Source organism: Daldinia caldariorum (genome assembly GCF_022478825.1).
Source record: "Daldinia caldariorum strain CBS 122874 unplaced genomic scaffold F4812scaffold_13, whole genome shotgun sequence".
NCBI lineage: Eukaryota > Fungi > Ascomycota > Sordariomycetes > Xylariales > Hypoxylaceae > Daldinia > Daldinia caldariorum.
In genome coordinates, this window is record NW_025953049.1 from 1,193,102 (window position 1) to 1,217,860 (window position 24,759).

A 24,759-nucleotide genomic window follows, 5' to 3' on the forward strand; every position below is an offset into this window, starting at 1 on the left:
CACGAAGTGATGGTAGCCGAGGTGCGAGCCGCTTATGTGGGCAACGGCTCCAAACCAGTGCGTCGGACATGCTACTAGCCTTCAGCCGCTGGGAAATAATAAGTAAGGGGTAGCTCGCCATACTTGCCACAGCAGTGTAGGTATTGCCTCTTACAATTCTTCGTTTATCGCATAGGACGCGTTCGGTCAGATAGATGATAAAATTCTTTGCTTCGCCCAGTGGTATGATTCCTTACTTATACCTAGGTACCTACCTAGGTATCTATTATATGAAAAGAATGGGTTGACGCAATGTACTAAGGGGAAAAGAGGACCCCACGACGTTGACAAAGCTTACCTAGAACTGGGTAATCCCAACGATGTATGTCTCCTATACAATGCATATGGCTCTAATGCACGAACCTGCTGATTAACTCACCTAACCCATCAGATCCACTATACTCCGATTTTTAACCTTTAATTAACCTTTAAAGAAGAATATTACATTGCTTCTGACAGCCGTTATAGTTTGATGGACATGACATAAACGCCTTAAAAAATACCTCTATTATAGGGCCGCAGAGAACTGGTGGAAACTTTCAATAAATCCCTTCGTATCCTTCTTCCTATCGTTACTAGGTAGAACATAGTTTAACGACATCTGCATTTACACAAGTCGGATAGATATACTCACATACTAGCTCCGCAACTTAGCTAGTTATGCAGAGAGCGAACCCCATACGAGGTATATATACGTCTAATCAATGATCTAGCTCCAACAATAATTTCTCGTAAGTGAGAATTATATTTCAGATTTACAGATTTCAATAGGGAGACAGTTGTCGCTATCAACGGCGTGTTGTAGCAGCGTAATTGAGGCCACGCCGGGCCTTCCACTTACTATGTACACGTCTATCATTTAAACCCCTACAGGACGACAGCCGGGTATGCTCGAGAGAAATAACTTGTCGTGTTCCCATTTATACATATTTCAATTTTGCTCTATATACCTCCTATCTATCTACTTTATGTAATTTATGACTCGCTTAGACACAAGAACATCACCATAACAGGTACCCGACTTATGACACGGACTGTTCTAGCATGATAGTGGCAGAGTCTTCAGTCCTATTCGATAATTTTGAAACCCTGAGCTAAATGCTTTCAGCTGCAGGCAGTTTCTTGAATAGGAACTAAGTTAACAAATGGAACCCTTGTAAAGTCGGCCCTAGGAGCCGAAAGTCATTTACTACTAGCTCGGCTTTTGACAACTAGAACTAGCCTAGGAGCTGTATCCATGATGCATAACAATTGTCGGCTTTTGAGAACCGCAGAACCTTGACCCTTGCAAACCGACGTTGAAAGGTTCTGGATTTTCGGGTTTAACGACAGAGCGAAATGCAATACCAGGATATGGTTAGCCAAGCCCTATTACCTATACGCGAAATGTAAGGTCGTTCTTCAGCTCCGCGTATCGCAATATATTGGTACCTAGGTACCTACACATCTCATCTAAGGGGACATGTCATAACGACGATGGCTCAATCCCTCATCGGCAGGGCGTCAATTTAGACAACAATACCACGTCCTCTGCGTAAAAGCGGGCCAAGCCTTAGATATTCCCTACATTTCTGCCTACAGAGCTTTGAGCTTATTCTCAGTCTGTCGAATTACATAGTAGAAGACAGGCACCCATGGCTGTAGCCAATCGGACTAACCTGGCATTAGTCACTCTACCATCCTTTTGTGTTAGATTAATCCCAATTTCACCGACTTATTCCATTTCATCATGCGTTCCCTTCAGCTTCGAACCATTCTTTGGTCTAGGCTCGTGCTTTCCGGCCGAAAAGGGATGTAGTTAAGGCTAATTGTCTGGCCGTCGGTGTGCCTACGCCTAGTATTGTAAGGGGCAATGGAAAGTTATATATATATACTGTCGTCCTTCGCGTCGTCGGGTTCCTATTATTTTGCTATGTGCCCGCCCATTCACTCACAGGTTCACTCGTTCCTACCAAGCTTTTAGCTCTATAACTTCAAGATGTTCGCTCAACTTGCCGTCGCTTCCATTCTTGCCGCCGCCCCGTTGGCTCGGGCAGCTCAAAATGTAACAGTTAAGGCCTTGCCGTCTGACGACTGCTCATCTTACCCCGGCTATAATGCTGCAACCAACACCGCCGGACCCTGGATTCTCCAAGTAGTCGATAGTGATAACGTTGCTATCGAAGGATTTGGTGATACATCTGTGTACTCGATCTCCTACAACCCTCGGGTTGATAGTAAACCAACTTTACGATGGGGTTACGTGAGTAGCTTCATTTTAGAATTTGCTGTACAATTACATAGTATGCTAACGTGGCGGCACAGATTACTTTTCCGACGAACAACCAGCTTGCCAAGACGGCCCTGAAGTGCGACGGGGGTGTGCTCAAGGCCCTGGTAAACACCGATCTGACAGCCGCGGGGGCTCCGACCAATGCTCAATGGTCGGAATTATTATTCCCTAGTAATGCGCCATATGACGCCCCTCTGCTCTATAAAATCACCGACGGTATTGCGCCCCAAATCTTCGAGCACTATGTCGACGGCGTGAAGCAAGACGGTGTATTTCTAGGTGCTTACGACAACAGCACTAGGTGGGGATTCAAGTACAATCCGGCCAACGTTGGTTCCTATGGCCTGGACTTCTACTATGCACGGATCTTGGGTCCCAATAGTGCAGATCCCGTGACCGGCAGCCCCTTGAAGGCGAACGAGACTACGGCGTTTATCAAGATTCGGGCATAGATGATTGTCTATTGGGGCTTGAACATGGGATAGAATGAATATGATTTACCAAAAGTTGGTTGGGAGCAGAAGCTGATATGAGAGTATCGTTAATGTTATCTGTATTTACCTAAGGTTAGGTAGGTACTGAAGTGTGGGTAATTTTGATGTTATATCGGTAAAAGTTTGTAGTAGTAAAAGAGTAGTAAGCCTTGAAGATGTGGGAAATTTGATGTTGTATTGGTAACGTTTTCTAATAAGTGGGCTCCTCCCAGTGAAACTCAGTTAGGAACTGCCCACTGCTTACCTCATGTAACCACCACCATCGTATCTAACTTGGGTTAGGTACCTAAGGTACAACAAAAGTACAGGAGGTACGTAGGAGGTAGTACATTTATATAAGGTATTGTAGGTATAAAGTTTAAACTGGCATATTGACAAGGCCGTATACTGGCAAGGCGGGGTGGGGGTATTACGTAATTAAGCTCTTATCTCATTGAAATATTTCCATTCTTTCATTTACGAAGGGTTTCAACCCATTCAGGTCAGCTACGTTACAAACGCGACTGTTACTACGGCCGCAACCTCAACCTTCCAGATGGACCAGCGTAAGATTTCAGTGCTTTTTGTCTGCTTAGGCAACATATGCAGGTCGACGATGGCCGAAGGAGTCTTCCGATCTATCGTCAAGGATCAATCATCGCCCTACTATAATCTAATAGATAGAGTAGACTCTTGCGGGACTGGTACGGATAGCATCTATGTCTTATAGGCTCAGCTGCTTGGAAGAGTCTGTGCTAATAACGTTATGATAGGCGGATATCATACTGGCGACGAACCGGATTCTAGAACCATGTCAACTCTCGAAAGCCACGGCATTACGAATTATACCCACGCGGCACGTAAGGTTAGTGATGAATTTACAACGCAATGCAGCTCGGCTGGTGAACTGGTGAACTGGTGAAACGATGAAGAGGCTGATCCGATAAATATCATTTACAGCTCCGCGACCGGGATTTTGAAGAATTTGATTATATATTCGCAATGGACAACGCGAACCTGTCGGATATCACACGATGGAGGCACCGAAGTAAAAATCTCTCCGACTCCAAGGCAAAACTCATGCTCTTTGGCGAGTTTTCCGGCACGGGCCGTAAGGAAGTAGTGCAGGATCCCTACTACGTCGGTCGCGACGCTTTCGACAAGGCGTATGAACAGTGCAAGAGATTCTCGACCAACTTCCTAGAGCAAACATTCCCCGATGCCAGCAAGACGACAGCATAGACTTCAATGATACCCAAGAATTGATTCCCAGTCCATGTTACCATGGAAGAAGTGATATAAATCATAGACATAGAACGAAGTTTATGAATACATGGTAGTAACGCTATTTGCAAAGCTGCAACCTTTGATAGGGTTACTTGATACTTGAACCTCGGTATTTATGAAACAGGACCAAAATGGGGGTTTAGCGAATCGTTTGACATCAAAGTCGCCAATCCTGATCCGAAGTTGCATTGGCGTAATATCTTTTTGGGGGCTAAAATGGAATCTCCCCTCAGCCTCAGCTCAGCCCTCCGGGAATGTAAGTTTAGGGTTAATGCTCCGGTTAGGACAAAAACGATTAATGCTTTTACTGATTATTACTACCTAACCTATATCTCAATTCTTAAAATTGAAAATGTACTCACATAGGTACCGAGTAGTAAAAAAGGTTGAAGAGGTTAGGTACCTAGATGGTAGCTTAGAAGGTAGGTACCTAAGGTATAGGTATAACACTCACCTAGGTAAACATTCTCATAATGGGGTGGTTAAAAAGTACAAGTGGGATCCCTAGTTCCCCGCAACACGGGCAGCGGTTAGGGATAATACCGCCTGCAGTTGGTTGCTATTCGAACCCCGACCCGCTATTTTCGGTCGGCGCCAACAAGTCCCCCTGCCCGCCTTATAAGCGCCCTAGGTAGCAGCCTGGCCTCCGTGCTGGTGATTGGGGTACATGTGCCTACCTCCCACCATAGGTACCTTGGTAGGTACCTATGTACCGTGAGCAACTTCCCCTCCCCCTCGACACCTAACTCGACCGACTCCCCTCAATGGCGACTTGCCCATTTGAGTTACACAGCGCATATTTTCTTTCTTTGACCCATCACCGTCGCTATTCCGCCTTGGGGGTTGTCATTTTGATCTCTCTCTCTCTCTCTTGTTTTTTTTTTCTATTGTTACCCCTTTAGAGCTACATCGTTGCAGCAGTTTGATTAAGAACTTTGGTTGACGTAGTATTAGTGTAGTTCGTCTTCCCTATTTTTAAAAATAGCATCCCCGTCGCATCGTCTATAGGCTTCGTTGCTTACCCCTTTGCCATTTCGCTGCTCACCACTCAGCCTTCTACCGTCATCAGCTTTGTTCTGATTGTTAGGTATCTTTTAACGATCGGTTCCCTTCTTTGATTCTTGGATATCATCCATCTTTAAAGAAGTCGCCCCGTTCCCGATTGGATTGCTGTTCTTTGCCTTAACTAGATACCACGTTCGACCCGATTCTTGTCGCAAACTCGGTTCGAATAGCCGGGCCCAGCTCAAGCGCAGATACGCAAATAACCACCTGACTTTCACCATGTCCGACCTACAAGGACGTAAGATCTTTAAGGTTTTCAACCAAGATTTCATCGTCGATGAACGGTATACCGTTACCAAAGAGCTGGGGCAAGGAGCATACGGCATCGTTTGGTGCGTGCGCGGTTTTGATTCCGGTCTTTGCGTACCGAAAGATTGAAGCGTATAATAGCTAATCCTTGGTTTGCGATAAAATAGCGCTGCCGTAAACAACCAGACAAACGAGGGTGTAGCTATCAAGAAGGTCACCAATGTCTTCAGCAAAAAGATCCTGGCGAAGCGCGCCTTGCGCGAGATCAAGCTGCTACAACACTTCCGAGGTCATCGCAATGTAAGGCACCACCATACTCTATCATGCAATACTCGTATTATTAGAATGGGTTGCTAATTTTGCTTAAATCTTTAGATCACATGTCTTTATGATATGGATATTCCCCGACCGGAAAACTTCAACGAGACATATCTATACGAAGGTCTGTACTTAACTTGATCTATTCAGCTAGCTACGCTCGTGCTTACTGGTTCCTTGCACAGAGTTAATGGAATGCGACTTGGCTGCTATCATTCGTTCAGGACAGCCTCTTACCGACGCCCACTTCCAATCCTTCATCTATCAGATTCTCTGTGGTTTGAAATATATTCACTCGGCCAACGTTCTGCACCGTGATTTGAAGCCAGGTAATCTGCTCGTCAACGCCGACTGCGAGTTGAAAATTTGCGATTTCGGTCTAGCCCGCGGCTTCTCAGTCGACCCCGAGGAAAACGCAGGTTACATGACTGAATACGTTGCTACGCGATGGTACCGTGCGCCTGAGATTATGTTGAGCTTCCAAAGCTATACTAAAGCTAGTATGTGGCCACCCTGTACTCGCTCCGATTTTAGTTATTAACATCTTCTAGTTGATGTTTGGTCTGTTGGATGTATTCTCGCTGAACTTCTCGGTGGACGGCCCTTCTTCAAGGGACGCGATTACGTCGACCAGCTCAATCAGATCCTCCACATTCTCGGAACCCCTAACGAAGACACTTTGCTGCGCATCGGTTCTTCCCGCGCCCAGGAATACGTCCGAAACCTGCCTTACATGGCTAAGAAGCCTTTCCCAACACTATTTCCCAACGCCAACCCCGACGCGCTAGACCTTCTCGACCGCATGCTAGCATTCGACCCCTCTTCGCGTATTAGCGTCGAACAAGCCTTAGAGCACCCCTATCTTCACATCTGGCACGACGCTTCTGACGAGCCCGATTGTCCTAACACTTTCAACTTCGACTTCGAGGTCGTTGACGACGTTGGTCAAATGCGCGAAATGATCAAGGACGAGGTATTTCGATTTAGACAACTAGTACGCACGGCCCCGGGAAGCGTCGGGCAGACCGGTGGACCGCAGGCGGCGGTTGGTCAAGTACCGATGCCCACTGGTGGAAACTCGCAGTGGAGTGCCGAAGATCCTCGACCCCAAGAATACACAAACCAGATGGGTCTAGAAGGGGAATTAGCAGGCGGGTTGGATGCTGGTGTTCGAAGATAGGATCTCTTCTTCCACGGCACTTGGGTTGCAGGGGATATTGATAACTGCAGAAGGAAGAACACCAAAATTTCTCCACATGATTTGACTGCTACGATCAAGAAATCAGAAGAAAAGACTATCCATGGCGGTAATAGGGCGAGGTATCCTTGAAGCACATTTTATTATGTGTTACGAGGATTGTCTGGTTTATGAAAAGGATGAAAAGGATGTGAAGGTAGATGAGGCTACATGCCCAGCACGCAACAGCGAATAACAATTTCACGATGAAAGAGAAAAGAGGGGCTTCATTCTTCTTCTTGCTAGTCAAAGAAGAACTTTAAGTTGATAATTTCGAGTCATGGGTTATGATAAATATTAAAAAGACCTCACTATACCGTTCAATTAGACAGGAGTGTACCTATTAATTGCTGAGCATGCTAGTCATAAGCTGAAGCATCAAGATGACAGGTACTGCATATAGATAGGTACCTAACCTTAGGTACGCTCCTGTGTTCGAACATGCGTAGTGGGAATCAAGGGCCTTATCCTAGCACGCTTATTTACCCCCTCCTACAAGCAGAAAGAAGTTGAAATCCTTTCGCAGCAGAAACTAAAGGGTTCTAATATATGTCACTCACGATGTCGCCGGCTAAAGCTATCTAAGGTACGTAGCCTAGACCTAGGTTTTCTGTGATCACTAGGTAGTCGCCACCCCCTAGGAAAGCGTTATGAAATTATTTCCCAGTTTACGACTATCTCTAACTACCTATTTACTGATCAGGTGCTTCTTAGAAAATACTGCTATGGAACAATGAATTAGGTACACTTGAGTCTATCACTCGGAGTTGGGTTTGACTTCGAGTTTGGATAGATCTCTTATGAAGTTCCGAATAATTAGGTAAGTATAATTACTGTTGAGATGCCTTTATTTTTCTTTTCTTTTCTCTCTGCGAGTAGTATGTCCCCTATATACAGAAGCTCGTGCGCAAAGAAATAAGATTTGACGAAATCAAAAAGGGGGTATATCCTTTCCTTGCTTTTTGAGAATAGTACGACGTAATGGCACATACCACACATCGAAGCCACGGAGAACAAAAGTATTTAAAGTGATAAAAGGAAGCCGGTACGGATCAATAATGTCCTGTCGTCCCTTATCCCAATCCATCTTGTTTTCGCAAGTCAACCCGAAACGCCATGAACCTAGCCCTGGTCCACCAGGGAACCCGCCATTTCTCCCGGTGTACGTCAATTATCTACCTTAAGTAGCGAAATATCCTCAATTTGCGTAGATCCAGTATTGCGCAGCATACGGTACGCTCTGCGTCTGGCCAGCTTCGGTACACGCCTCGGGGTTTCCACCAGCTGTGAGAACACGGTATACAAGACTTATACCGGTACTAGCGCCCTTGTCGCTTAAACGTAGCCAGTCTACAGCCCCTGTAGCTGGGTCAACGCCCTTATCAGCATCGCTTGGTGCCGGTACGCCCGCGTCTTTCTTCCCTTTGAAGAGTTCGCCGTCATCCGCACCCGATAGATCGAACGTCGGGGTATTTGCGGCGTCGAAGAAGTGATGCCCCAAGAATCTTAGCGGAGCGGATACACCCTTTACTGTGAGATCCGCAGGTGCAGGGAATGGGCTGTCTTCTGCTCCGTCGGTAGCTAGATTGACGGGCATATCTGTTGTGCGTAGTACCGTGGAAGCGAAGGCATCGAAGGCATCGACAGGGAGAGAAGACTCGGAGGTTCCGGGGTATAAGTCTGTGATCTCCCATACCACCGCCAAAGCACCAAGAGATGCGGCTGTAGCACCTGCTGCACTGCATGTGTAGTTCTGAATCCCGTGACCAACGAGGATGTGCTTCAATGCGGCGGAGTCGGGGCCGGCGAGCTGAGTACCAGCTACAGATATGTCAATTCTGCTGTCCAGTTGTGTACGTATGGCATTATATATAAAAGTTAAGACGGGGATTAGAGTAAAGCTGACCAACTTACAGCCGGTAGTAGGTAGATTAGGAATCACCGTCGCTGGGGGCGTAGTGGCCGGCTCAGTAGGGGTCGGGAGAGTGCCGTTAGTAACCTTACTACCGCACCTACGTCGTAAAGGGGAGGCGGAGGCAAGAGCTGAAGTAGATAACACGACGAACAAGCTTTGAGGATGCATATTGACGATCCTAATCCAAGTAGAAAGACGTATGGTAAGACCGAGAAGAAAGGTCTTAAAGAGAGTAATAATATAAGATGGCCAGGCGAGACCTTAACTAAACGAGAATATCAGTACAAATGTACTTGAACAGCAACCAGGGTAGCGCAAGCGGTAGCTGAGAACGGTGCAATATTTCTTGGCTGGCCGCGGCCCTGTGTCGTGTGGATGGCGAGCGAATGGCCCGCCAGCGCTTAGGAATAGAAATAGCAGTATGCGAGTATGGTTGTATTTCAAGGGTGTGTAAGTAATGCAAGATGCGAGAGGATGGCTTCCCGAGCCAAGATTCAACGTGACCGGCGGACGATTTTGAAAGTAAAATATGAGCTTGAGCGAGGAGAGACCCTAGAAAGAAAGATATACTTGCAAATAAGAACAAAGAAGATGGACATAAGAAACCAATAAGAACGATGATATTGGCGACAGCAAATTTGGGTGAAGGGACCGATTAGAGTATATAATACCTTCCCACGGCTCTCACCTGTTTAATATGGACTTTTTGTCTAGTGTATTTTTCTATGTTACAATGTAGGATAAAGCGTGCGCTCTGTCTTCTACTAGCAGGGCAGTAATACGCCAGCTGGAAAAGATATGTATTGTATGTCGACGCCATGGTCAAGGATACCCAGGTAATACCTAACCGACCATTTTGACGCAGGGTTGCTCACGCTAGAAACGGCGTGGTGGCTGAACGCAGAGGATATCCTTACGAAGCGGGTAGATGCTTAGACGGGAACGCAGGTGGCTTTTTGGTGCAGAATACAGAATGTTACCCATCCTTGGCAGCAAGCTCTTTATGTGGTCATCTAGACCTTCAAGGATCGACTAGGGTCTAACTTCCCATGTATATCATGGGCACTAGATCATGGGAGGAGGACTTTGAAAGAGCTAGACCTTCGCGCCTTGCATAATCGGGATAAGAGAGATTTTTGCTGAATTTTGCTTTTCGGCCTACATCCTGCAGTAGTAAAAGCTGGCCATCCGCTTTTGTAAGGTGGTACAGATCGTTGCATATAAGGTATGCCTGTATGCAGGCAGGCAGGTAGGCAGGCTATAATTCTCTGATTTCAAGAATGTCCGTCCGTCGAGACTTGTACAGTGGGCGGTTTCTATACTGTTTACCTACCAAGGTACCCAACCTACCTAACCTATCTCAGGCAAGGCGGCCGTGTATTATTATTAGAAGTTCTCCGAGCAGACGCAACAGCTAGAGGAACAGACAGTTTACCTATCTTCTTCAATCGTAATAGAGGAGGAGGGGTCGACGACAAACGGTCCTCATCGCTTGCTCCTTGGAAAATACGACGAACTTGCTTCTGCCGCCAGATTGATGGCTTTCAACCCCGTCCTTTTTATTTAGGTATTTTCATGAGCAACGGCCTCTCATGAATTATGCAAGGTTCAGTGTTACTCATCATTTTGCAATGTTATAAAATCTCAGCCACCTTGTCATGCTGCCATGCCAACTTTTGGTGATTTGGGGCCTATTAACGGCCATTGTCGCGTCGGACGGCCTGTAATAACCACCAGAGCCAATAGAAAGGGAGGGAGGGGCAAAGCGTGTCCAGCTCATGTTGGATGCCGCCAAATTAATTGAGCACCAGCGCGTTTCCGACCAGGGGGCGCGGCTATGCAGTGGCCTTTCCTTGTAACACTATGGCTACTGTGATTTGTTCAGCCGCCGATAATGATAGTACCATTAGAAGTACACGTATTGGATTTAGAATAGCAAGCCGCAGGGGTGGTTATAATTTTATTTCGATCAGATCTTTCACTGGCTGGATAGGCGACTTCCCGCTGCTCTACCACCCACCTCTAACCCAAGCCCCGGCTGCTGATACTGCTATGTATTAGGGAGAAGTTGATTAATCAACCGGTCCGCTCAACTTCTAGGGGTTTTCACCATTCCCAGATCTACTAGGTTGCGAATCTGCGCTATACGCTGTAATAGATACAATACAAGCCTGAATGATAAAAGGCAGCCATGCCCGCAACGTAAATAAAAGCTTACGAACTTGTAAGAAAGCATGCCTATCGGCAAGTATTCCGAACCTTTCCTAGCATCTGCTATGTTCTCATGAAAGGCTTATGCCACGCAAGCTCGGGCTTTCGGCTCGTCGAACTGCTATGGAGCTTGCATCAGGTATTGCCGACTGCATACATTAGCGTCTTGAATTTTCCCTGCAATAAAATGTATGCACTCAATCGGCAGGGGACAAAAAATCGTGCTACTTTATAATAACACCATAATCGATTCTGGCCCTCCTTGTCTTTTTGTGCTGTTTAATTTGGTCTTAAGAGTACAGTGACGGTTACACTTAAGGCCTCGATGAATCCTCCAGAATAGAGCTCTTTTATCCCTACAACTCTCTACCCTTCTTTATCCTACTTTATATGCAGTAAACTTAGGTCAAACTAATGTACCTGTCAAATATCTATCGCATGAGATTTTCTTTCAAGTTTCTACGCACATATTTGACGTATCGTTCTAGCGTGACATGGGATAAACGATCCTGGCGTACCAACCGCGTCTCATAATTACCAACGCTTCGGGATCTAGGACTTTAGATTGGGTTTCTATGGTCGATTTTCCTTGATATTGACAGGGAATGCAATAAGATAAGTAACGAGATGGGGCCCGAACGTAGGTCAACTTCAGCCTCGAGCCCTACGAGGTTCGATTTTACTTATCGAGACCAATATGACAAACCGCTATAGCTCTACTCCGTTCGAGATTGGGCTAAGCTGACAACTGATAACTAAATAACTGCTCGTTGCTAGGTAGTCGGATCAACATTTATAACTTTGATCGCGGCACTCACCGGACCTAGTCTCGTCGTATGATAGCTCTTTGTCTCGGTAAAGTACTTTGATATATCATCAATTACTCCAAGCAAGTAACTCTGAGGGTATCCGTAGTCCTGTAAGAGCATGGCACCTGGCAGAAGTTGAGCTGGGAGGACATTGTGTGGAAAGACCTCTATCGGAAATCCGCGTCTAGTGTCCGTCTTTTTATTTCGATAGCCATCGGATAGGTCATCGGGTGGTCTTTTCCGTATTCGGAGAGGCACATATTAGTTCGTAACCGTAACACGAGTTGAGGCATCCTATTTACTATACATATGCGCATCGGCCAGGCTTAACAGGCAACCTTCTGCCCGCTATAACCGAGATCTTGCAGTTCTACTTTAAAAGAAGAGCGGATGCAGTCCTGCTCACATGCAGCTATAGCAGGTGGTCTTTACCTACCAAGTTAGCTTAGAATACATGGCAGCGTTTGTCCCCACCCCGCGGATGCAACAGGGTCGCTTGAGCGGCCTCTGAAGCAGAACATATCGTGTAGGAGGTAGTTTAACATCTATCCTAAAGGTTACTAGCTACAACGTCGAAGGCCTATTGCGCGGCCTATCTAAATGTATGGAAACACTTTGTTGTTTCACAAGAAGCTTTGCCTGACGACTACCTAGAATCTGTAACCTTTATCATGGGTTAATCTTCTTATATCTATCTTGATAGGATTTCCCAGTATCTACGTTTGACCTAGGTAGTTTCCATTCAACAAATTGTACCTATCTCCTAAGTTGATGGGACGGACAGACTAGCTTGTTTTAGAACCAACTCTGAAGATTTCCGAAATTCATATTCCTCAGAAGTGAATTCAACTAGATACCTCTCAAGTAAACATTACGTGACTCTTTATATTTCCTCCTTGCAGACGTTCAAAATAATATCAATCTATCTCTAGAATTTCCTACTCCTTACCGTACACCCACACCTAACAAACACAAAAGGCCGTAAATTTCATCAAAGCTCTTCTCTCGCCGGTAAAAATACATCTACCGAGCGGAACCGCCATAGGAAATGCTAAAAATCATGCTTAGACTTTTATAAATTCCCAACGTGCACCGTCCTTTTTGGTTTCGACTAGTCCAAAGTCCTCACCGACGGACATCTTCCAAAGCTCCTCATCCTGTCTCGAAAGTAAGACATAACCTCCGTCTGGGTGCTTTCTGGCGCAGAAGGACTCGTGGCTTAAGTGATGTTTGTATTGTGCCCAATAATTATGTTTCGTGTCGTGGCCAATATGTGTGGATGATACTGGGTTCCTGAATCCAAGCCAGCCGTTGGTTTCGATGCATACCCAGTGCCACCCACCCTGATCGCCAACATTTTGTAGCGCACGAAGTTCTCCTTCGACAAGAGTAATGTATCGGCCAGTATTGCACTCTCTAATCGCATATGTCGAGCCGGGGAATGGTGGCGTATCTGCTGCTCCAGCTCTCTGCGCTGAGCATGAGCAGGGACTCTCTATATTGCCGCTGGACATTTTAAATATTGGTGTTATCATGCCGGTTACGGATGACGAGTAGCAGGGCTCGGATTCAGGAGGGGTGTCAATATTGGAGGACGTAGAACACATTGTCACTAGATTTTCCGTTTCAAATGAAAAAAAAAAAAGGAGAGCTCTTAGCATGAGTAAATATGGGTTAACGAGGTAGAAAAGGTACCTTATAGAAAAGTGACCGTCAAGTGATAATACCTTGCCTAAGTGGATGTATCTGGGAAGTTAATAAAGTTAATAATATCTTAGGTACCTAACTGATTAGGTGCCTGTAACGACCCTACAAACGGTCAAACCTCCCTGGCTGCCTAAACCTAACGTTTTAATACGTATGAATCAGTCGAAAACTCAAAAACAAACACAGACACCGGCAAGAAACGATAAGTAAGTACCTAAGGTACCTAAGGTTATTTCGATAAACTTAAATGGATCTTAAATCGTACGTTATCGTAAAAAGTAAGGTAGTCAAGTCATTGAGAAAAAAAGCATCGAATTTCATCGTAAAAAAACCTAGAATCCGTCGTAATAAGTTATTTCTACTCGCAATACCTAAGCTCAAACTCAAGCACTAGGGGGTCCCGAAAGATGCAGCTCTCGCCATAAAGTGTTGGGTAATTTGATGTCTATCAAAGATCGCACGTACTCTCTCTTTGAAGCACTTAGCTGTTAAATCAACCAACAAACAATTAAAACTTGGAATTTTTATTTGTGTCAGTCTTTGAATTTTGGAATTGATCTTTCCATCGGTAATAAGTTCACATTTCATATCCAGATTTTGAAAGTCAACACTCAATGCATTTAGGTCCATATCAAGAACGTGGGATCGAAAGTCGTGAGGAGATATAGGTACAGTCCTTGAGGTAAGCAAAATAGAAATGTGTATCAAATCAAATGCTAGAACCATGCTCAGCTAGGAATATAGACCATTGTCCTTGTAATTTTAGCGACCGTCAGTACATAGTAGGTATCCTTGTTTCGTCTGGTGAGTATGCTTTCCTTTTTTTCGTTGTAGCTGAAGTTGGCGACAAGTAAAAGTAAAGTGTTACATCATATTACGATATTATCAAACTCCGCGCAGCCTCAGTGCCTGCGATCCTACCAAACACGGCACACTCAAGCAAGGATGAACCACCAAGCCTATTAGCTCCGTGTATGCCCCCAGTGATCTCACCAGCAGCCCAGATCCCGGGTATTGGCGTTAACTTGCCTCCATCTGTCGACCGCAGAACTCGGGCCTTCGTATCAAACGCCACTCCACCCATCGTGAAGTGAACTACCGGTGTCACCGTCCCAACGCACACCTCTTCCTCGCGATTAGCCTCACCAGGTGGCAATTTCCAATGTCCGAAAGATTTCCTTCCGAATGGATCCTCTCCGTGTTCCGAGACCGTGGTTGCGTACTTATCTATTGAAGCGATAATTTCCGGAGCTAAATCCTTGACCTTGACTTTCTGTACCAGGCCCTTCCAGAGGTAGAACTTAATATGCGACGCAGTGGCTTCGCATGCACCCGGATCCAGAAGAAGAATTACTTCCCAATACCTCATCGACTTATCAGTGGACTGAGGAAGAGCCATAATTGCATTGCTAACGACGTCACGAGTATCTAGTTCGTTAACGAATCGCTCGCCGTTACCAGAGAGCAGAATTCCACCTTCACCTCGCAGGGCTTCAGCGGCTAGGAACAGTTGAGAAGTACCCGCCGGTTTGGCGTCAGCTGGCTCGTGAGAAGAATTCTCCCTTTTAAAGGGGACGACCTTGTAAGAATTGCCAGCGCCCTTTGGAAAAACGAAACCTGTCGGGTGAATCTGCACGCTATCCATGTCAACAAGCGCGGCGCCGATTGTAGAGAGCAAACCGTGAGAGGCTGGGCGTTCCTCGTTTGTGGATGGCATTCCTGCCAAGTCGGGTCGATACTTGGCTAACAGGCCTTGGGCATCGCCGGCAAACCCACCGGCCGCAAAGATCACTGGGCCTTCAAGCTCATGTGTCTTGCCGTCGGATGTACGGTAGCCCACTCCCTTGACGGCACCGCTATCATCGACGAGTAATTTATCAACTTCTGCTGAGTTCTCTAAAGTGAAGGCCGGGTTGGCCTTTATCTTACTCAATAGCGCGGATATAATGGCCGCACCCGGCGGTAATTCTCCCCCACCGCGATGCGTCCGCGGGACCGAATGACCTCCTAGCTGAGCTACAACGCTCAAATCGACATTCAGCTCATCCGCAAGCCAGCTGACGGCATTCTCGGATTGGCCTGTCAATATCTTGACTAAAGCCTCGCGATCTATACCTGGAGGATTGTTCTCGGTGAATTTACTGCCCGCGGAACGCACTGTATCTGAGTAGAAACTCTCGTCTGTTGGGATGTTCAGGGCCTGCTGAAACCTGGTCCCAGCACCATTGATTCCGGAAGAAGCCTTGATACTATTTCCACCTGGCTTAGGCGCGCGGTCAAGCAAGCGGACCGAGGCGCCCTCTCGCAGCGCTTCGTGAGCAGCGGACAAGCCGGCAAGTCCGGAACCAATTACGATCACGGGCTTTTTTGCAGTGGCTGACATTGTGGTGAATAGTAAGTTAGATAATCGGTTGAGAGCGACACCGGGACTAGGTCGAAAGAAAACCATGCATAGAACTGCAGTAAAGGCACCGATAAGAAAATAGATAAAAAGTATACGGAAGCGATGTGGTCTAATTCTCATGGGCATGTTTAGGTGAAATTGATTCTGGGAAATACCTAGGTAGGTAGGCTACTGATTATTCTTATTGGATACGTGGATATGACGATTAAGCCAGAGTTAGTGCGGATGGCTGACGCTGTCGTATGATAGCTGACGACAACTTATCGTACGATGCGTGGGATGAGAAGGAAGCGCCACATCTTGCCCGTCGTTAGGCAGTTTCCGGGTGTTTGGGGTGAGAGAATAAAGACTAGGTAGCACAACGTAGTACGGAATATTACGGCCTCGGATGATGGCACCGATAATCATCGGGTCTCCATAAATGTCGAATGCCGTGGTCTTCCGGGTTCTCATCCCCGTATCCCCGTATCCCCGCTATAGGATCCGATCGGCATGTTAACTTACCTGCGGAGATAATGTGCTACCTATTGGCTTTCCCGAAGCAAGCAAAAAAAATTGATAGCAACAAATCATTTCTATTCTAACTTTACCATGTAATTTCGCTCTCTTTTCATTCACTTTTCGTAGGATCGTTACCGATGTAGCTCCACAGCCCCAGATTGAGTATTCACAATAGCATCATGACGCGGATATTACATCGCGATCCGGGATTCTCGCCTAAAATGGCAATACCCTCGTGTCAAGCAACGAAGTTCATCACCCGAGCTGGTTCACCGGCAAGGCTACTCGGGCACGCTTTTCATGAAGTATAATCCACATCAAAAGCAATCTATATAATACGGGCTGGTGATTGCTCTAACTTGACCGGATCTATCGTCGATGTAACCTCAAAATACGAGATCACTATAACTTGGCGGAATGCAGGTAGTTCACATACCTATAGTTACCTGGTTGTGCTTGGTTGATTAAGATGGACGTAAAGTCGCGAATTTCACTCTCGCAATGTCGCATCTCGAGCTAAAGGCACACGTTTTTTCGTGCGTAAACTTGCCGACCTTAGAATGTGCGTAGGAAACTTCTTATTACCGCTGCTGCTCGCCGCCTCTGGCAACGTGCGGGGCGCTGGATTCACCTCAGGTCGCGACTTTAACGGCTCAACGGAGGTCGGCAAAGGTGCCACACTAAGACGGTTTATAGTCGAGTTGAAGTCCCGTGTGCACTGAGCTCACATATCAGCTAAAGTTTCGGGGCTCTCTCCGGACTTCGCGTTGTAAAGGGGTTCGATTCAGATCTCTCCCCGGGCGTGAGCATCGAGTGCAAGAGCCACTGCAGCACCGAGTTGCTCATAGACACTCTTGATGTTGTTGAAGGTGACTCTGTTGTAGCATCGGTATACAAGTCGACCTGGTACGCCTCTCTCCACCCGCGATCGAAGGCGAGTCATTTAGCGATGACGCGGCTGCTGACAATTACTCAGTCCATGGTTCTACAGGAGCTGAGAAGTTAATCAAAGCCGATATCATCGGCGAAGGCGCCGTTATCGCAGTCGTTGATAGCGGAGTCTAATTTGCTCACCTAGCGGTAACCTACTTTACCTACCTAGATAGGTATTCAATGATGATTTTCTTTTTAAAGCAGTCGAATGTCAGGTACATTAAGAATAACACTAACGGCTTTAGAGCTCGGTGGAGGCATTGGTCCAAATTATACGGTTATTGACGGTTATGATTTTGTTGGCAGTAGTTCGTCTCCCTTCTCAGCTTTTAGCTAGGTGTTTTCGTTTTGGTATGCGTAGTAAACTGATTTGCATCTGTTTAGTACAGAATGGCCTGATGTCCCAGGTGGGCCTGATAACGATCTGATAGACGAGTATGGCCGTGGCACTCAGGTTGCTGGAATTCATCGCCGGGAAAAGCGAACAGTAGGCCTTTCTCGCAACACTACTACACCCCCAACCCCCCTTCATAGAGGCTAACAGAGGATAGACTTGTTGGCATTGCTCCCGGTACCAAATTGCTGTCTTTCAAGGTATTCGGGGACAGCGGCTATTCAAACGAAGAAACAGTTATCGAGAGATCCCTCAAGGCCTTCGAGTCAGGCGTAGGTGCACTGGGTTTGCTTTTCCATCCCCTATTCAGAAGTTACGGCCGCGCTTAGGTCCTAATCTTGGCTGACCTATAGCCTAGGTCGATATTATCAGCGCGAGTCTCGGAGGAAATAGCGGGTTCACTCCCAATGCCTGGGCCGTGCTTGCTTCGAGGATGGCTGAAAAAGGCGTAGTTATTTCCATTGCCGCAGGGAACGAAGGCGATAGCGACCCATTCGATGCTAGCAATGGAGCTTCCGGGAAGAATGAGAATGTTATCACCGTCGGAGCTACCGAACCAGGGACATTTCCAGCCCAGGCTTTTTCGGAAGACTTCAAACTAGATGGTCAGTCAAACAAAACCCATATCGTTTATATCCCATCGGCCGAATCTTTCCTTAACATCATCCTCGGCTGGCCTATCAAACCGGTGTCACTTGACTCGTCCGTAAATAATGACGCCTGCAACCCTTTACCAGGTAATACCGCCAGCTTTAACGGGACTATCCTCCTCGCTAGGATCGGAGGATGCGAGATTTCCGTTAAGCGTGCAAATATTCCAGCCTTTGGTGCACAATACATCTTGTTCTACAACGACGATAAGCCGTACCAAGGTTGTGGACCAACAACACCAGCGGCCTCATGGCAGCTACAGGACATGCTTGAACCGACAATCCGCCAATCCAGATCCTCGAAGAAAACTATACCGAATCCGATTGGACGTATCCCCCGAAGGTTGGCAAAAATAAATATTTACCTAAGGATCGGGTACAAGTTAGAGTGGTACTTCGAACTCTTTAAAGAAACAAGAGTCAGGCGCGGTCACCAACCGCTATAAACATATCTACTTTAGTTCAGTATTGCGTAACAGGTAGGTAGCTACAGGTAAAATAGCATATAAGTTTGCATATTTTTTTTTTTTTAAAAAAAAAAAAGAACAGAGAGTTTACTAACGAAAAAATAAAAACGAATCTCTCGATCGGGGAATTGAACCCCGGCCACCTGCGATCATTACAGAATGAATGGAATGACAAGCAGGTATCCTAACCACTAGACGAATCGAGAATTGTTATTGGATGTGATGGAATTTGGCTTGTGATAAGAGGGTATATATCTAGGAGGTACCTAAACCGTAAGGTTAGCAGTTATAGGGTTTGATATCGTTGTATTGTGGGTCTTATCCACGGCAAGCTAGGTAGGTACCTACCTAATTACAGGTATTGTACCTCTTAAGTAGAAGGAATATTGCCCTATTCATCTCAAACAGCTCGTATTCCTTTTCCCATTTCTTACAAGATACGCCTTTCCCTATAATACATTTCGATAAGCTCATTTCGCACCATTACCTCCCGAGTTTTAAAAGGTAGTCTGGAGTTTAGGATAATCCTGCGCACGGACGTGCAAGTCCTTGAAGATGGCATCCGAGTCGTCGCCCTGAAGACTCTGCATACGGTGAGTGTCTTCGTCTTCTAGCTTCTCTAACTCCTCTATAGGATCCTCTTGACCCTCCTTCTGGCCCTTTTGAGGCTCCGTGGCCTTTTGGATACCGCTCGATTCGCCAATTAGCAAAAACTGAGTGTTTACATAGTCGAGATGCTCGGGCCGTGTAGCGACCCAACGCAAGCCGCGGAAGCCGTCTTGTATCCTACATGATGAATGATCAGTTAGCGGATATTATAGCTTGGTGCTATTACGCGAGGACTTACTCCTTTGGATACTTCGGCACTTGAGGAGGAGCAATTCCTTTGGGAGGCTCGTATTGCGGGTTTCTGGTGCTTATAATGAAGCTTCCCTTCTCTTTTAATCCAATCTCTTTTTGCACCTCGCCGAGATTCTTCGGTAAAGTTACCATATAAGCAAGGTGGGACTCACGGCCAGTACTCGTGATAGCATAGACGCCCTCCGCTACGGGTTTGGCCGCCGGTTTGTGTCGAACGCCGGCCGTTTTGGTGGTATAGTCCGACGCAGAGATGAACTCGTCTTTCAACGTCTTAAACGAGGCGTGCGACTTTTCAACGAACGCAATCCACCTATCCTTGCCACTCCGCGGCAATACCTTCTTCGGGATAGCAATTAAGCGGCTATTTTCAGCATCGTCGATCGTGCCGTTGCCAAGTCTCGCGTCCTTGGCCAAGGGACGCAGGATAATATAGCTGCGACGAATATCGCTGAGACTACTAGGCTCGTCGATACCTACCCGGCCGCGGATGAAAAAGTATATGATACCCTTCTCCAAGATATTGGGCGGGACGACTCCCTTTCTTGCACCCTCTTGTTCGGCCGCATTCTTTTGATCTGTTTGCCCCTGAACCACCCCATTCTTATCATCCTTCTCTTCCCTTTTGATCGGCCGATCGCTGCTACCGTCGCCGTACGCTTCAGTAGGGCTAATTGTACATGTCAGCCGGTTATTGATACCAGACAAAAGTGTGCGATGGGCGTACCTTGGGATAGTGTCCTCTATGGTTTGCTGTTTCTTATCGCTTTCGTTTTTGGTCCGCTTAGATTCCGGTGACGCTTTCGTATCGAGCTGGTGTTTAGAACCCACGCCCTTTCTATTTTCACTTTTTGAAATCGAACCAACTTTGGCGCCGGATCTAGTTGTAGTCATATTGGCAGTGGCGCTTGGAACAAAAATTGGTACGGATATCTGGAGAGGATGTAACCAGGTTTATTCTTGCTCTCGACAACAATTCAATTGACAGGTAGATTAGGTAGATTAGTTAGCTCTGGAGCTGAGAAGCAGACGTGGAAGCTTAGATGTCTACTTTGTGAAGCGAGTCTTGCCCATATCTTATATCACCGTGATGTCATTGATCTCATCCCAGGATGTTTTATCCAAGTATAGCCGAGGAGCTTGGGCCACTCATCCTGATAGCTGATTTTTCCTTCAGGGAAGTGAGGTCATATCAATCTGCATGGGCCACCAATGATACATGTAGTTCATTACAATTTTGGGACATAAGATTAATACACCTACCTAGGTACCTGCCTAAGCTATCTTGAATATTCGAGCCATTATGTGGATGATCTTCATGCTCCTTGATTAATGATATATCCGGATATCCTGTGGTTTAAATGTAGTGCTTCGTATTCAATCTGGGGAATTATTACTATATCACCTCCTACTGGATAGTGGTATGCACGTCATGGCTCGAGCCATCATATGATCTGCGTATTTCTGCATGTTGGATCTACTAGACTAACCATTTTTAGGGGTCGGCCTCTTTGATAATCGCTTACTCTTTATTTTCCTTTCTATTTCGCACCAGCGCTAGGATAATTATTTCGAAATCTCCACCACCCTTCCACAATTGGAAGACTTAAGTTAACAATGTCAATGCACTGGAAACTAACAAGATAAAGTTTTTATGTAAGTAGTCATCTTTTATGGGTATATTTGGTTAAATTGTATCTCCACGTAACAGAAAGGCAAAAATTCACTGACCTGTTTAGTTAGCACTTGAGGACATACATTCGAGTGGTCACGCTGTTTGAACTATCCCCAAGATCGTACGTTTTACCTCTCATCTTGAAGCTTTTATTTGCTGACCTATGTAAGTGGGGTATATATGCGCCCTTCTGGCGCCTGAGCACATATCTTGCTAGGTAGGTACCAAATAACCATGATGCCGGCTGCGTTGCTTCCGTATTTCTTAACACCAAGAGACGCTAGCTACGGGATGATATGTAGAAGACAAAACGCTTAGGGGCGTGGGATGGGTGATAATACGATGCTTGCTTGCGATGGGCAATAGCAGCCGTGTTTTAAGTCGCATTTGCTGCAAGGCGCCCATCCTCCTGAAACGCTTTGACTCAAAGGAGGTAGCATCGGTACCATCAACACGCCAACATGAAGAACATCGACCTGAGGATCAATGACTTGTCATTCGTTCAAGAACCATGTAAAAGAGATGAACAACTAAGTCAAGAACATTTTTGGTGAGGCTGCATGGCACCTATCTCCCTCAACGATATGGAATGTCTTTCTATCTGTTAGCATCCGGTAGTTCTGCTTGTGACTTACCCCTGAACCTGTGCCGCCGATTGCTCCACCGACCGGACATGCGTGTCAAGGGAGATCTCACTACCATCCCCGTCTCGGGTATTCCCCAATATCTCGTATGTCACCAAAACGATCAGTAGTTCTCGACAATTAAAGGCTAGAACCACGCCGAATGGAACATCATTAAACTAAAGATTTCCCTTTTAGGGAATTTGTCACCGCTGATTAGCTACATACGATTTAGATCGCGCACAGGTCGGTAACTTGTTCCGGATTTGCATAGTCTAAGCCTCCCAGAAGACTACTCCTCTGGGTAGGGGTTAAGAAGTTCATATATATATATGCCGTTTCCTTACTTATAGAGAACGAAATTCACGATGTCCAGTTGCTACTGTAAATTTTCTTCGTCTCTTACCTTAAGAACTGCTTGCTAAACGGCAAAGAGATCCTATATTGTAGGCTCAGCCGCTCACTCTCATTAATTATCGCTTACTATTAAGCAATACCCTCGTTTCGATTTATGTTTACCAGACTGGCTTCGGTTTTTATCTGTTGAACTCTCACTCCTTAAAATGAAGCCAGCAACACTCGCTCTTCTTCTCAGCCCTGTGGGCATTGTAGCCAGGCCCTGTGGTGGCCATCGTTCTCAAACGGCATCAAGTACTGTTTCTTCCGCAGCATATATTGCCACTACAGCATCATCTACAGATACTCAGCCTACTTTGGCATCATCTATCGCTTCTATTACCCCTACTTCCGTCCCACAAGTCACTCCTTCTGCCACGCCATCCACCAGCGAGCAGGTTAGCTCCTCTACGACGACCTCCGCTGCCCCGACGTCTACTCAAGGCGGTGGTCCATCATCAGACAGCATCGACGAGCTTTTCAAGGCGAAGGGAAAGCTTTATTTTGGCACAGCTGCCGACTCCGGCACCTTATCCAAGTCCCAAAATGCCGCTCTCATTAAGAAAGACTTTGGGCAAGTAACTCCTGAGAATAGCATGAAATGGGATGCTATCGAACCGACTCGTGGCGGATTCAGCTTCGGCGGCGCCGACGCGCTCGTAAACTTCGCCGTGAAGAACGGCAAGAGTATTCGCGGTCACACGCTGCTCTGGTACCAGCAGCTGCCGGACTTCGTCAAGGCCATCACGGACAAACAGGAGCTTACCAGCGTTATCGAAAATCACATTAGCACCATCGTCGGAAGATACAAGGGCAAGATTCGGGCTTGGGTACGTTAAATCCCACCCCGAATATGAAAGAAATAGCATGGCTAATAGCAAATTCGATTTAGGATGTCGTGAACGAAATCTTCAACGAGGACGGTACCCTTCGCGACTGCGTCTTCACTAAGGTTTTAGGCGAGGACTTTGTCCGTATCGCCTTCGAAGCGGCGCACAAGGCGGACCCCGACGCTAAGCTTTACATAAACGAGTTCCATCTCGAGAGCGGTACCTCTGCCAAGACTACCGCCATGTTCGAGAACGTCAAGAAGTGGCTTGCCGCTGGCATTCCGATCGACGGTATCGGCCTCCAAGGCCACCTGGGTGGTGGCAACCCCAGCGCCAGCGGAATGCAAGCCGGGTTGGAGAAGCTTGCCACCACCGGCGTAAAGGAACTTGCCATTACCGAACTAGACATCGTCAACGCGCCGGTCGACGAGTATGTCACGGTCACCAAAGCTTGCCTTGCCGTCGAGAAGTGTGTTGGAATCACCCTATGGGGTGTGAGCGACGCCGTGAGTTTCGGTACCCGAAAACTTCTGATATTAGAAACTAACTTTTCGTAGGATTCGTGGCTATCAAAGAGCTCACCGCTCCTTTTCAATACCAGCTATCAACCTAAGCCAGCCTATGATGCTATTGTTAAAGCTCTCTCATAGGTTAGCTCCAAAAACCAAGTAAGAAGAGCTCATCACGCTCTTCGCATAATGGCAAAACATCTTATACGCTCTAATAACCCCTGACTATAATAATGGAAGCTGGAAGGACACGTTACCGATGAATCTTTGAGTGTATTATAATAATTGCTCATATATAATAATAATGCTACCTCCCGTAAAGCAATGACACACGGTGCTCAACACTTGGCGTCTCCCAATCACCCAATGATTCAATTTCGTAGATATATGCCGACCTTGCAAGGCACACCCAGGTCCCCCATTAAAAATAGGAGGCCCGAAACTCCTGCGTCTCGTTGAAATTATGAAATATAACTCTATACATTTCACCACCCTGCCCGAGCTTTCAAAACTTTCACAGAAAATGCGATAGGAATCGTTAACAACAAGACAGCACACGCAGCAATGCATATTCCCGTGTGTTCACCGTAGGCGTCCATAACAACCAAGAGATCGAATATGCGAGTTGCTGATTAATTTGTTGCTTACCGTGGATATAGGAACAGACGGGGTCATGAAAGCGTTCGAGGAGAATACGTCGTGTTGGTTATGTCCCTATGCGCCCCAACACCTACATGCTAAACATGGCGCCGATCATGGCACACGTACCCATAACCGCACTACCACACAACGGATGGAATGAATCCAGTGCCATATTGGAAAAATACTCATCTCAAATTCAGAACGCTCTGTGGGATTCTGGGATTCTGGGAAACTCTGGCAATGACGATCGTGGTGATAACCGTAGCTGACCTATACTGATCAGTTTGATTCGTAG

The 24,759-nt window shown here is 46.4% G+C and overlaps 9 protein-coding genes and 1 non-coding gene across 10 annotated transcripts; 5 read left to right on the top strand and 5 right to left on the bottom strand.

The window, feature by feature from the left end:
* The first annotated feature begins 1,404 nt into the window (after positions 1-1,404).
* Positions 1,405-3,162, top strand: F4812DRAFT_436584 (uncharacterized protein). The gene is made up of 2 exons (XM_047934860.1): positions 1,405-2,281; positions 2,344-3,162. The coding sequence occupies exons 1-2, from the start codon at positions 2,018-2,020 to the stop codon at positions 2,761-2,763; spliced, it is 684 nt and encodes a 227-aa protein (XP_047788582.1). The 5' UTR covers positions 1,405-2,017; the 3' UTR covers positions 2,764-3,162.
* Positions 3,127-4,513, top strand: F4812DRAFT_436585 (phosphotyrosine protein phosphatases I). Its single transcript, XM_047934861.1, has 3 exons — positions 3,127-3,488; positions 3,558-3,649; positions 3,745-4,513. Exons 1-3 carry the CDS (start codon positions 3,341-3,343, stop codon positions 4,024-4,026), a joined length of 522 nt encoding a protein of 173 aa, XP_047788583.1. The 5' UTR covers positions 3,127-3,340; the 3' UTR covers positions 4,027-4,513.
* Positions 4,514-5,355: 842 nt separating this feature from the next.
* F4812DRAFT_461239 (mitogen-activated protein kinase mkc1) lies at positions 5,356-6,883 on the top strand (the record flags this gene model as incomplete). The annotated part of the gene is made up of 5 exons (XM_047937831.1): positions 5,356-5,468; positions 5,553-5,685; positions 5,761-5,827; positions 5,889-6,203; positions 6,255-6,883. 5 exons carry the CDS (start codon positions 5,356-5,358, stop codon positions 6,881-6,883), a joined length of 1,257 nt encoding a protein of 418 aa, XP_047788584.1.
* Positions 6,884-8,038: 1,155 nt separating this feature from the next.
* F4812DRAFT_101748 (uncharacterized protein) lies at positions 8,039-9,266 on the bottom strand. Its single transcript, XM_047929259.1, has 2 exons — positions 8,855-9,266; positions 8,039-8,761 (listed from the first exon to the last, which is right to left on the bottom strand). Exons 1-2 carry the CDS (start codon positions 9,021-9,023, stop codon positions 8,139-8,141), a joined length of 792 nt encoding a protein of 263 aa, XP_047788585.1. The 5' UTR covers positions 9,024-9,266; the 3' UTR covers positions 8,039-8,138.
* Positions 9,267-12,939: 3,673 nt separating this feature from the next.
* On the bottom strand, positions 12,940-13,482 carry F4812DRAFT_461241 (uncharacterized protein; the record flags this gene model as incomplete). The annotated part of the gene is made up of 1 exon (XM_047937832.1): positions 12,940-13,482. The coding sequence occupies one exon, from the start codon at positions 13,480-13,482 to the stop codon at positions 12,940-12,942; it is 543 nt and encodes a 180-aa protein (XP_047788586.1).
* A 391-nt stretch (positions 13,483-13,873) lies between these two features.
* On the bottom strand, positions 13,874-16,775 carry F4812DRAFT_436600 (Flavocytochrome c). Its single transcript, XM_047934862.1, has 3 exons — positions 14,327-16,775; positions 14,207-14,264; positions 13,874-14,150 (listed from the first exon to the last, which is right to left on the bottom strand). Exon 1 carries the CDS (start codon positions 16,110-16,112, stop codon positions 14,457-14,459), a length of 1,656 nt encoding a protein of 551 aa, XP_047788587.1. The 5' UTR covers positions 16,113-16,775; the 3' UTR covers positions 13,874-14,150; positions 14,207-14,264; positions 14,327-14,456.
* A 1,082-nt stretch (positions 16,776-17,857) lies between these two features.
* Positions 17,858-18,910, top strand: F4812DRAFT_461244 (peptidase S8/S53 domain-containing protein; the record flags this gene model as incomplete). Its single annotated transcript, XM_047937833.1, has 3 exons — positions 17,858-17,907; positions 17,972-18,086; positions 18,173-18,910. The coding sequence occupies 3 exons, from the start codon at positions 17,858-17,860 to the stop codon at positions 18,908-18,910; spliced, it is 903 nt and encodes a 300-aa protein (XP_047788588.1).
* Positions 18,911-19,044: 134 nt separating this feature from the next.
* Positions 19,045-19,137, bottom strand: F4812DRAFT_t112. The gene has a single exon. It is a non-coding gene; the product is annotated as a tRNA-Asp (tRNA).
* An 83-nt stretch (positions 19,138-19,220) lies between these two features.
* On the bottom strand, positions 19,221-21,162 carry F4812DRAFT_436611 (uncharacterized protein). Its single transcript, XM_047934863.1, has 3 exons — positions 20,517-21,162; positions 19,779-20,459; positions 19,221-19,717 (listed from the first exon to the last, which is right to left on the bottom strand). The coding sequence occupies exons 1-3, from the start codon at positions 20,681-20,683 to the stop codon at positions 19,429-19,431; spliced, it is 1,137 nt and encodes a 378-aa protein (XP_047788589.1). The 5' UTR covers positions 20,684-21,162; the 3' UTR covers positions 19,221-19,428.
* Positions 21,163-22,434: 1,272 nt separating this feature from the next.
* Positions 22,435-24,147, top strand: F4812DRAFT_101962 (glycoside hydrolase family 10 protein). Its single transcript, XM_047929260.1, has 3 exons — positions 22,435-23,313; positions 23,376-23,819; positions 23,871-24,147. The coding sequence occupies exons 1-3, from the start codon at positions 22,651-22,653 to the stop codon at positions 23,961-23,963; spliced, it is 1,200 nt and encodes a 399-aa protein (XP_047788590.1). The 5' UTR covers positions 22,435-22,650; the 3' UTR covers positions 23,964-24,147.
* Positions 24,148-24,759: the final 612 nt, after the last annotated feature.

Bases quoted from the DNA above. Each gene is read 5' to 3' on its own strand.
- F4812DRAFT_436584 (XM_047934860.1), top strand. From the start codon at position 2,018: ATGTTCGCTCAACTTGCCGTCGCTTCCATTCTTGCCGCCGCCCCGTTG. The intron at 2,282-2,343 runs GTGAGTAGCTTC...GTGGCGGCACAG, and splicing joins CAACTTTACGATGGGGTTAC to ATTACTTTTCCGACGAACAA.
- F4812DRAFT_436585 (XM_047934861.1), top strand. From the start codon at position 3,341: ATGGACCAGCGTAAGATTTCAGTGCTTTTTGTCTGCTTAGGCAACATA. The intron at 3,489-3,557 runs GTACGGATAGCA...ACGTTATGATAG, and splicing joins AGTAGACTCTTGCGGGACTG to GCGGATATCATACTGGCGAC. The intron at 3,650-3,744 runs GTTAGTGATGAA...TATCATTTACAG, and splicing joins ATACCCACGCGGCACGTAAG to CTCCGCGACCGGGATTTTGA.
- F4812DRAFT_101748 (XM_047929259.1), bottom strand. From the start codon at position 9,023: ATGCATCCTCAAAGCTTGTTCGTCGTGTTATCTACTTCAGCTCTTGCC. The intron at 8,762-8,854 runs GTAAGTTGGTCA...ACATATCTGTAG, and splicing joins TAATCTACCTACTACCGGCT to CTGGTACTCAGCTCGCCGGC.
- F4812DRAFT_436600 (XM_047934862.1), bottom strand. From the start codon at position 16,112: ATGCCCATGAGAATTAGACCACATCGCTTCCGTATACTTTTTATCTAT.
- F4812DRAFT_436611 (XM_047934863.1), bottom strand. From the start codon at position 20,683: ATGACTACAACTAGATCCGGCGCCAAAGTTGGTTCGATTTCAAAAAGT. The intron at 20,460-20,516 runs GTACGCCCATCG...ATGTACAATTAG, and splicing joins ATAGAGGACACTATCCCAAG to CCCTACTGAAGCGTACGGCG. The intron at 19,718-19,778 runs GTAAGTCCTCGC...TTCATCATGTAG, and splicing joins GTGCCGAAGTATCCAAAGGA to GATACAAGACGGCTTCCGCG.
- F4812DRAFT_101962 (XM_047929260.1), top strand. From the start codon at position 22,651: ATGAAGCCAGCAACACTCGCTCTTCTTCTCAGCCCTGTGGGCATTGTA. The intron at 23,314-23,375 runs GTACGTTAAATC...AATTCGATTTAG, and splicing joins AGGGCAAGATTCGGGCTTGG to GATGTCGTGAACGAAATCTT. The intron at 23,820-23,870 runs GTGAGTTTCGGT...AACTTTTCGTAG, and splicing joins TATGGGGTGTGAGCGACGCC to GATTCGTGGCTATCAAAGAG.